The sequence below is a fragment of the Panulirus ornatus genome, chromosome 17 (assembly GCF_036320965.1).
Source record: "Panulirus ornatus isolate Po-2019 chromosome 17, ASM3632096v1, whole genome shotgun sequence".
In the NCBI taxonomy this organism is placed as follows: domain Eukaryota; kingdom Metazoa; phylum Arthropoda; class Malacostraca; order Decapoda; family Palinuridae; genus Panulirus; species Panulirus ornatus.
In genome coordinates, this window is record NC_092240.1 from 34,839,230 (window position 1) to 34,851,363 (window position 12,134).

At 40.0% G+C, this 12,134-nt stretch overlaps 1 protein-coding gene across 1 annotated transcript in view; it reads right to left on the reverse strand.

Moving 5' to 3' along the window:
- Window positions 1-402: 402 nt before the first annotated feature.
- LOC139754676 (sphingomyelin phosphodiesterase 4-like) overlaps window positions 403-12,134 on the reverse strand; it is a 95,795-nt gene continuing 84,063 nt past the window's right edge. The window contains exon 5 of the mRNA XM_071672223.1: window positions 403-1,151. Coding sequence (XP_071528324.1) covers window positions 921-1,151 — 231 coding nt within the window. The 3' untranslated portion in view covers window positions 403-920. The remainder of the gene's footprint in view (window positions 1,152-12,134) is intronic.

Below are 12,134 nucleotides of genomic sequence, written 5' to 3' on the forward strand. Positions count from 1 at the left end.
TCGTAACTGTTTAGAAGATTGGTATCTAATCAACATGTCTAATGATGGTCCATGTGCAAGTTTGTCATTAAAATGGCTGGTAATTACTGTACAGCTTGAAAATATTTTGACCTTTATAGAATCACCCCACATTCTCCAATTTGCACAAATTTTTTATTCATCCCTGACCTTTTTATCATCTTTCCTATCCCTCCCATATATATCCCTCCCCATATATCTTCACCTGAACTTTCCCTTTCACAACATTTTTTGCACTCCTTAATACAAGCAAGTTCTTGTACACATGCCTTGTATTCTCTCCCTATACATCTAAAACAGAATTATGTATCCTTTCAGGACAAAAGGCCTTTAAATCCTTTATCAATGCTTTCAAAGGTTAAACAATCGAAAAAAAAGCTGAGCTAATGAAGACGTTAAACCCATTATCATTTTATTAATAAAGTTCAACATAAAAAGTAGCTTATATAAGACTAAAAAAATTTATCTTATCATCAATAAAATATTCACACTCTCCTAATCAGTAAATCATTCCAAAATTAATTAAGCTTGATGAAACTTCCTCATGGTGCTTAAATCTGAAGCTGATTTCCTTTCATTCTGAAATACAATGCAAACATGACTCAGTAAGAAGTGGAAAATGAGCAAGCTAAATGTATTTCTCAGTAAACAATGTAGAGTGAATAAAATAGCTAAACATAAAATGATAACAGAAAGAAGTATGGGTCTTAAATCTATCAATGTCTCATCCCAGGAGGATTTTGGTGAATACATCAATATTGAATGTCCTTATATGAAGGGCTTATCACTCATTATCACAACTAGAAAAGATAAATAAAATGTACTTTGTACTTTCCTTCATTCAGGGACTACAATGTGTGTTAAAATACACAGCATAAAAATAATATCAATCAGTCCTTATATTACTCCAAATCTGGTGTTGGAGGCTCTGCATGGACATTTTGTTGCTCTTGTTCCAGCTCTTCTTGCTCTTCAGGCATTATGATTGTAGGCTGAGATCTCATCATGTAACGGTGAGAGATGTAGGCAGGTACAGTAATGACAATGATGAGAGTTACTACTATCTTGAGGAGAAATCCCCACAGGCCCAAAATGTAGAACACAAGGGCAAATGCCAACTCATATCCAATGGTCTGCAAGAAAATATGGAAATATCACATGATGCTGCTGTTAACCTTTGCTTTACATACTTGCTTGCCCTAACTTTCATGTCAATAAGTTCACTTATGTATCTAGGAAACTCTAGAAATCAACTAGATATTCTGATGCTCTTCATTTGTATAACTAATGGTGTTAACAGCAGCAATAGCAAATGGCTGGGCAGGAGATATTCAAGGTAAAGATAACTTGATGTTAGTTTACCCCCATGGCATCAGCTTTACTAATGAGTCAGAACTTGTAGAATCATGAAGTATTACCTTTAATGTGTGTCTGTATAAATATCCCTGTCATATTCATCACTACTCATCCTACCAGGAGTCAAAAAATAGTGGAAAGATAAAAAATAAACCAGATACTTGCACCTTCTCTAATGGTGCTTTGCTTTGAATTTTTCCATTGGACTACCAGAGTTGGAGCTTTTCTCCTCACTATAGGAGAAATTATCTTCACTCAGCATATGGAGAGAGAGAGAGAGAGAGAGAGAGAGAGAGAGAGAGAGAGAGAGAGAGAGAGAGAGAGAGAGAGAGAGAGAGAGAGAGAGAGAGAGAGAGAGCAAGTTAACATAAAGCAGATGCTTAAAACTTCTCGGAAAGAAACCTCACAATGCTGACATCTACAGATGTACATAAATGCTTGTTATGTTATATATTGTGAGAAATGACATTATTCTATGGTTAAATCTCCTGGGAATGATAGAAAACCTATCTGAAACCCCACAAGTTATCTCAGGATAACAATTTCTAGAATATGTGACCCATGTTAACTTGGAATAATAATGTTACACAAAAGCTCAGCCCAAGTATACCTAGGATAATATGGGAAGCAGTTAAGATCCTTTAACAAAATTTAACAAAAGAAATAAACTAATGATGAACTTGTTTAAAGGGAAAGAGTGGTTTGGGAATGTCTTGGGAGTAAAGTCAGGGGTTAATGAGAGGACAAGAGCAAAGGAAGGAGTAGACTCCTCCTGAAGCAGGAGTTGTGGGAATATGTGATAGAGTCCTGAAGTAGGAGTTGTGGGAATATGTGATAGGGTGTAAGAAATTAAACTCTAGATTGATATGGGTAAAAGTGAAAGTGGATGGACAGAGATGGGTGATTACTGGTGCCTATGCACCTGGTCATGAGAAGAAAGTTCATGAGAGGCAAGTTTTCTGGGAGCAGCTGAGTGAGCATGTTAGCAGCTTTAATGCACAAGACTGGGTTATAGTAATGGGTGATTTGAATGCATAAATGAGTAATTTGGCAGTTGAGGGTATAATTGGTGTACATGGGGCGTTCAGTGTTGTAAATGGAAATGGTGAAGAGCTTGTGGTTTTGCATGCTGAAAAAGAACTGGTGACTGGGAATACCTGGTTTAAAAAGAGATATACATAAGTTTGGTAAAGTGTGTGAAAGAAGAAAGTTAAGAGTAAATGTGAATAAGAGCAAGGTTATTAGGTACAGTAGGGTTGAGGGTCAAGTCAATTGGGAGGTGAGTTTGAATGGAGAAAAACTGGAGGAAGTGAAGTGTTTTAGATATCTGGGAGTGGATCTGGCAGCGGATGGAACCATGGAAGCGGAAGTGGATCATAGGGTGGGTGTTTGAAGGAATAGTGGTTCCAACAATGTTGTATGGTTGCGAGGCGTGGACTATGGATAGAGTTGTGCGCAGGAGGATGGATGTGCTGGAAATGAGATGTTTGAGGACAATGTGTGGTGTGAGGTGGTTTGATCGAGTAAGTAACGTAAGGGTAAGAGAGATGTGTGGAAATAAAAAGAGCGTGGTTGAGAGAGCAGAAGAGGGTGTTTTGAAATGGTTTGGTCACATGGAGAGAATGAGTGAGGAAAGATTGACCAAGAGGATATATGTATCGGAGGTGGAGGGAACGAGGAGAAGAGGGAGACCAAATTGGAGGTGGAAAGATGGAGTGAAAAAGATTTTGTGTGATCGGGGCCTGAACATGCAGGAGGGTGAAAGGAGGGCAAGGAATAGAGTGAATTGGAGCGATGTGGTATACCGGGGTTGACGTGCTGTCAGTGGATTGAATCAAGGCATGTGAAGCGTCTGGGGTAAACCATGGAAAGCTGTGTAGGTATGTATATTTGCGTGTGTGGACGTATGTATATACATGTGTATGGGGGTGGGTTGGGCCATTTCTTTCGTCTGTTTCCTTGCGCTACCTCGCAAACGCGGGAGACAAAGAAAAAAAAAAAATACATAAGTATACATATGTGAGTAGGAGAGATGGCCAGAGGCTGTTACTGGATTATGTGTTAATTGATAGGCAAGTAAAAGAGACACTTTTGGATGTTAAGTACTGAGAGGGGCAGCTGGCGGGATATCTGATCACTATCTTGTGAAGGCGAAGGTGAAGATTTGTCGAGGTTTTCAGAAAAGAAGAGAGAATGTTACTGAGAAGAGAGTGATGAAAGTAAGTGAGCTTGGAAAGGAGACTCATGTGAGGAAATACCAGGAGAGATTGAGTGCAGAATGGCTAAAGGTGAGAGCAAATGACATAAAGGGAAAGGGGGAGGAATGGGATGCTTTTAGGGAAGCAGTGATGGCTTGTGCAAAAGAGGCATGTGGCATGAGAAAGGTGGGAGGAGGGCAGATAAGAAAGGGAAGTGAATGGTGGGATGAAGAAGTAAGATTGTTAGTGAAAGAGAAGAGAGGAGCGTTTGGACAATTTTTGCAGGGAACTAGTGCAAATGACTGGGAGATGTATAAAAGAAAGCAGCAGGAGGTCAAGAGAGAGGTGCAAGAGGTGAAAAAGAGGGCAAATGAGAGTTGAGGAGAATATATCATTAAATTTTAGGGAGGATAAAAGATGTTTTGGAAGGAGTTAAATAAAGTGCGTAAGACTAGGGAACAAACGAAAACATCAATTATGGGGGCAAATGGGGAGGTAATAACAAGCAGTGATGAAGTGAAAAGGAGATGGAGTGAATATCTGAAGGTCTGTTAAATGTGTTTGATGATAGAGTGGCAGATGAAGGGTGTTTTGGTCAGGGTGGTGTGCAAAGTGAGAGGGTCAGGGAGAATGGTTTGGTGAACAGAGAAGAGGTAGTGAAAGTTTTGTGGAAGATGAAAACTGGTAAGGTGGCAGGTTTGGAAGGTATTGCAGTGGAATGTATAAAACTGGGTGACTGTGTTGTTGACTGGTTGGTAAGGATATTCAATGTATGTATGGATCATGGTGAAGTGCCTATTGATTGGCGGAATGCATGCATGGTACCATTGTACAAAGGCAAAGGGGGATTAAGGTGAGTGTTCAAATTACAGAGGCATAAGTTTGTTGAGTATTCCTTGGAAATTATATGGGAGGGTATTAATTGAGAGGGTAAAGGCATGTACAGAGCATCAGAGTGGGGAAGAGCAGTGGTAGAGGATGTGTGGATCAGGTGTTTGCTTTGGGGAATGTGAGAAATACTTAGAAAAACAGATGGATTTGTGTGTGGTGTTTGTGGATCTGGAGAAGGCATAGAATAGGGTGAATGGAGATGCTATGAGGAGGGTTTTAAGAGTGTATAGTGTGGGAGGTGGGTTGCTGGAAGTGGCGAAAAGTTTTTACCGGGATTTTGGGCATTTGTACAAGTGGGAGGAGAGGAGAGTGATTGGTTCCCAAAGAATGTTGGTTTGTGGCAGAGGTGTGTGATGTCTCCATGGTTGTTTAGTTTGCTTGTGGATGGGGTGGTTGTGGAGGTGAATGCAGGAGTTTTGGAGAGAGGGGCAAGTATGCAGTCTGTTCTGGATGAGAGGGCTTGGGAAGTGAGTCACAGGGGGAGGAGTAAATGTTCTGGGAACGTTGAAGAATGTGTCGAGGGCAAGAATATTGTCTTGGAGAGCAGTAATGGGTACATTTGTGGGATTGGTGGTTCCAACAATATTATATGGTTGCAAGGCATGGGCTATAGGTAGGGTTGTGCCGAGGAGGGTGGATGTGTTGGAAATGAGGTGTTTGAGGACAATATGTTGTGTGAGGTAGTTCAATCAAGTAAGTAATAAGGAGGTAGAGAGATGTGTGGTAATAGGGAGAGTGTGGTTGAGAGAGTAGAAGGGGTGTATTGAAATGGTTTGGACACATGGAAAGAATGGGTGGGGAGGGATTGACCAAAAGGATATATGTATCAAAGGTGGAGGGAGGAAGGAGAAGCAGGAGACCAAAGTGGAGGTGGAGGGATGGAGTGAAAAAGATTTTGAGCAATCGGGGCCTGAACATACAGGAAGATGAAAGGCGTGCAGGGAGTAGAGTGAATTGGATCGATGTGGTATACCTGGGTTGACATGCTGTCAATGGATTGAGCCAGGGCATATGAAACATATGGAGTAAACCATGGAAAGGTCTGTGGGCTCTGGATGTGGAAAGGGAGCTGTGGTTTCGGTGCATATATCTTTATCTTATTTATTATACTTAACCGCCGTCTCCCACTTTAGTGAGGTAGTGCAAGGAAACAGACGAGGAATGGCCCAACCCACCCACATACACATGTATATACATAAATGCACACACATGCACATATACCTATATATACATTTAAACGTATTTACTTTATTTATTTATTTTGCTTAGTCGCTGTCTCCCGTGTTAGTGAGGTAGCGCAAGGAAACAGACGAAAGAATGGCCCAACCCACCCACATACACATGTATATACATACACGTCCACACACGCAAATATACATACCTATACATCTCAATGTACACATATATATACACACACAGACATATAAATATATACACATTCCTATGAGTCCACAGGGAAAATGAAACACGAAAAGTCCTCAAGTGCACTTTCGTGTAATAATCACATCATCAGGGGAGACACAAGAGAGGAATATAACAGTCAGTTGATATACATCGAAGAGACGAAGCTAGGACGCCATTTGGTAAACATGTGACTGTCCAAAACATACAACGAGCGTTCATAAACTTATCATTTTATAGAGTTGAGCCCATACCTCCCATTAACACCAAGAATCTTTTAGTTCTCCCTTTTAATAATAATTTCATTTTGCTTCCCATGTTGCTTAAATCCTTTAATGTAAATGTTGCCTTTAGCAACAATAATACTATAAAGAATTTCTTAATCAGGAATTCACCAGAAAATTCTCTTGGTTGCATCTATAAAGTTCCTTGTGGAAACTGTGATAAATTTTATGTTGGTCAGACTGGTAAGGATCTTTCTGTTAGACTTAAGCAACATAAATATAGTATAAGAACGGGACAGGAATCAAATGCCTTGTTTAATCATGTTAAAAACTATGATCATTGTATTGACTGGAGTAACGCCATCTCAGTTGTTAACTCTAACTCTATTACCAAGAGAAATATCATTGAATCTTCTATTATTAAATACACAAAGAATTATAATCTTAATATTAGTGATGCTCTGTACAAATTAGATAACTTTATTGTTGATAAGATTTGTAAAATGATAAGTTTATGAACACTCGTTGTATGTTTTGGACAATCACGTTTACCAAATGGCGTCCTAGCTTCGTCTCTTCGATGTATATCAACTGACTGTTATATTCCTCTCTTGTGTTTCCCCTGATGATGTGATTATTACACAAAAGTGCACCTGGGAACTTTTCGTGTTTCATTTTCCCCGTGGACTCATAGGAATATCTTGATCACGTGCAAAATTGTGATCCTTTCCAACATATATACACATGCACATAATTCATACTTTCTGCCTTTATTTATTCCCATCACCACCCCGCCACACATGGAATAACAACTCCCTCCCCCCTCATGTGTGTGGTAGCGCTAGGAAAAGACAACAAAGGCTCCATTTGTTCACACTCAGTCTCTAGCTGTCATGTAATAATGCACCGAAAACCACAGCTCCCTTTCCACATCCAGGCCCCACAGAACTTTCTATGGTTTACCCAAAACGCTTCACATGCCCTGGTTAAATCCATTGACAGCACGTCGACCCCGGTATACCACATTGTTCCAATTCACTCTATTCCTTGTACGCCTTTCACCCTCCTGCATGTTCAGAACCCGATCACTCAAAATCTTTTTCACTCCATCCTTCCACCTCCACTTTGGTCTCCCACTTCTCCTCGTTCCCTCCACCTCTGACACACATATCCTCTTGATCAACCTTCCCTCACTCACCCTCTCCATGTGACCAAACTACTTCAAAACACCCTCTTCTGCTCTCTCAACCACACTCTTCTTATCTCCACATTTAAGCGTATACATACATATACATACACAGACATATACATATATTCGAAAGTACATATCCATACTTGCTACCTTTATCCATTCTCGTTGCCACTCCGCCACACACGAAGTAGCCCCTTCAGCGAGGCAGCACCAGGAACAGATGAAAAAGGCCACGTTCGTTCACACTCACTATCTAGCTGTCATGTGTAATGCACTAAAACCACAGCTCCCTTTCCACATCCAAGCCCCACACAACTTTCCATGGTTTACCCTAGACGCTTCACGTACCCTGGTTTAATTCACTAACAGCATGTTGACCCTGGTATACCGCATTGTTCCAATTCACTCTATTCCTTACACGCCTTTCACCCTCCTGCATGTTCAGGCCCCGATCACTCAAAATCATTTTCACCCCATCTTTCCACCTCCAATTTGGTCTCCCACTTCTCCTCATTCCCTCCACCTCTGACACATATATACTCTTGGTCAATCTTTCCTCACTCATTCTCTCCATGTGACCAAACCATTTCAAAACACCCTCTTCTGCTCTCTCAACCACACTCTTTTTATTACCACACATCTCTCTTACCCTTACATTACTTACTCGATCAAACCACCTCACACCACATATTGTCCTCAAACATCTCATTTCCAGCACAACCACCCTCCTGCGCACAACTCTATGCACAGCCCATGCCTCGCAACCATACAACATTGTTGGAACCACTATTCCTTCAAACATACCCATTTTTGCTTTCCGAGATAATGTTCTCAACTTCCACACATTCTTCAAGGCTCCCAGAATTTTCGCCCCCTCCCCCATCCTATGATTCACTTCCGCTTCCATGGTTCCATCCGCTGCCAGATCCACTCCCAGATATCTAAAACACTTCAATTCCTTCAGTTTTTCTCCATTCAAACTTACCTCCCAATTGACTTGACCCTCAACCCTACTGTACCTAATAACCTTACTCTTATTCACATTTACTCTCAACTTTCTTCTTTCACACACTTTACCAAACTCAGTCACCAGCTTCCGCAGTTTCTCACCTGAATCAGCCACCAGTGCTGTATCATGAGCGAACAACAACTGACTCACTTCCCAAGCTCTCTCATCCACAACAGACTGCATACTTGCCCCTCTTTCCAAAACTCTTGCATTCACCTCCCTAACAACCCCATCCATAAACAAATTAAACAACCATGGAGACATCACACACCCCTGCCGCAAACCTACATTCACTGAGAACCAATCACTTTCCTCTCTTCCCACACATACACATGCCTTACATCCTCAATAAAAACTTTTCACTGCTTCTAACAACTTACCTCCCACACCATATATTCTTAATACCTTCCACATGAGCATCTCTATCAACTCTATCATATGCCTTCTCCAGATCCATAAATGCTACATACAAATCCATTTGCTTTTCTAAGTATTTCTCGCATACATTCTTCAAAGCAAACACCTGATCCACACATCCTCTACCACTTCTGAAACCACACTGCTCTTCCCCAATCTGATGCTCTGTACATGCCTTCACCCTCTCAATCAATACCCTCCCATATAATTTACCAGGAATACTCAACAAACTTATACCTCTGTAATTTGAGCACTCACTCTTATCCCCTTTGCCTTTCTACAATGGCACTATGCACGCATTCCGCCAATCCTCAGGCACCTCACCATGAATCATACATTAAATAACCTTACCAACCAGTCAACAATACAGTCACCCCCTTTTTTAATAAATTCCACTGCAATACCATCCAAACCCGCAGCCTTGCCGGCTTTCATCTTCCGCAAAGCTTTTACTACCTCTTCTCTGTTTACCAAATCATTTCCCCTAACCCTCTCACTTTGCACACCACCTCGACCAAAACACCCTATATCTGCCACTCTATTATCAAACACATTCAAGAAACACATAAGAAACCTTCAAAATACTCACTCCATATCCTTCTCACATCACCACTACTTGTTATCACCTTCCCATTAGCCCCCTTCACTGACGTTCCCATTTGTTCCCTTGTCTTAGGCTCTTTATTCACCTCCTTCCAAAACATCTTTTTATTCTCCCTAAAATTTAATGATACTCTCTCACCCCACTTGTAAAACTGAATACTACTTTGTTGTATGGTCACCAGATATGAATTAGAATTAAACAAACTAAAGAGAATTTAATAAAAATTCATGAACTAAAAAGAGAACTTGAATATATGAACTAACATGAAAGATAAAACAATTTGAACTAGAGTCTAAAGCTATAGAGAAGGATATAAAATAAAAAATGCCTGGCAACAAACAGAAGGTATAAAGACTAACAGACTAAACCTAAGAGCAAGTCAGCATGAAGCTGCAGAATCTTTACAACAAAGGTATCATGTGGGAATATGGAAAGACACTATGTATAAATGCCCTGCAAGGAAACAAGAACACTTATTTAATGGAATACCAGAATAACTAAGACAAGAAATTTACAAAAATCGACCACAGAAACATTCAAAAGATTTGACTCATTGTTGAACACAAAACCAGATGAGCCCCGAATAAACAACTACACCAGTGGAGCACTCGCTGAAACAACAGAATCATACAACAAGCAAGAGAAATGGTTAGTGGGGCAGAGGTGAAAAAACAACACCCATAATAACATGCAGTAAGGGCTATGCTCTAACCCTAGCAAAATCTCATTGTAGGTCCTTGTAGGTAGGTACATACCTCCCAATAAACCAATCAATAACACTGTCATCCCTTTACTTGAGAATTTCATCTACAGTCCTATCCATTCCAGCAATTTTGCCACACTTCATCTAACACAAAGTTTTTAAAATCTCTTCTTTTTCTAATAAAACCATTTGTCATGTTTATATAACTCTCATATATACCAAACATCCTACATCTGCCACCCTTTCACTTAAAACGGCCCTTGAAAATACTCAGTCTATGTCTTCTTCACCTCTTCTTTGTATTTCATCACTACCCCAACTGCCCTCTTCACTAATGCTCCCATTTATACTCATGTACTCAGACTCTTCATCTATTTTGACAATACCCTCTCATCCTCGCACTCATTTACTCTCATTTTCAGCTTCTGTACCTTCCTTACGACCTGTACCTTCCTCTTGTTTACCTCCAAATTACTCACATTCCTTCCCTGTAGGTTATCGCCAATACAACTCCCTTTTTTCTTTCATTAGCAACTTAACTTTCTCATTCCACCACTCAACTCCCCTTTCTTGCATGCTGGATTCATTTTCACAAATCTAAACACTAATTCATTTTTATTCAAAAGTTGTTTATTAATCAAACTTACATTTTCTTAAGAAGACAAATAAGATCTGTGGTCTTAATATTACCTATAACAGTTATTAGGCATTAACTCAATGTTTACAATAAGCAAAGGCTCTGTTTCTCCATCCAACAGCCTGTCTCATCTTTGTTACCATCTCTCTGTCAGTGTGAAATTGTCTGAGTTTACACGTTTGTTAAGTATAAGGAGAAAGTTCTACACTGATGTGACGCCTAACTGAACTTTACAGATACAACTTTTTAAACTGTGTATGCTGTCAGCATCTGCAGTTTCACTGCTTGGCTTGTTATATCAATTATAATACTTACCTGATATTTGAGGCAGCAAAGAAGTAGGTAAATTGCTTTAAAGCGTCAGATGACACCCATACTTGCCTCATACTATTTTGTGAGGAGATGCACCATATCATTTGTATCTATCTATTTATATCTCTGATGCCTGTTCCCTTGGGAGATCCCTCAAGGGGGTAGGTATGGCAAAAGAGTCTCCATCACAGCTGAACTCCAGTACTGCTTTTTAGCCTTTAGTGCCTCACCCTTAACAGGCCACTAGCAACTAGCAACTCTAGTGCAGTGTTTTCAGAGACTCCTACCCCTAATGTTCTTACCAACTACTTCTCCCAAATGTGTCTACCTAATAAGTCCACTACTTAATATCTAAAACACTCCACTTCCTCCATATTTTCTTCATTCAAACTTACACTCCAACCTTGCTAAGCCTGATAACCCTACTCCCACCCTCACCCACCCCCAACTTCTTCCTTCCATACTCACCCAAAGTGGTTTCAAAGTGGTGTTCCAACTACTTAATACATATAATATGATTAATTCAGGGTCATGTAAGATATATATTCCACTAAACTGGTTAGCACAAAACTAAAAGTGATACATGAGTGCTTCCCACATACTTTAAGAGTTAGGTATGACCTTTTCTGAAAATGCCCATGTAAAAGTGGCATTTATACTGCATCTTAATAAGCCACATTTTGGATATTCATTTCCCAATCAAATGTCTACTTAGTGTGATTAGTGCCTGAATTGAATTATACATATCAGATGTGTGTGGTGTGATCACTAAGCAAAAAACAGTGTTAAATATGTACATTAGTATTATTCTTCTTTACACACATCTAAAAAAAAAATCCAAAAAACCTTCACTCTCACTCAATACCCTCCCATACAGATTTTCACGAATACTCAACAAACTTATGCCTCTGTAGTTTGAACACTCACCATTTTCCCTTTGCCTTTGTACAATGGCACTATACATGCATTCCACTAATCCTCAGGCACATTACAATCATCCACACATACAATGAATATCCTTACCAACTAATCAACAACACACTCATCCACTTTCTTAATATATTCACATGCAATATCATTTAATCCCACTGCCTTGCCAGATTTCATCTTCCGCGAGGCATTCACTACCTCTTCTCTCTTCACCAAACTATTCTCCCTGACTCTCTCACTTA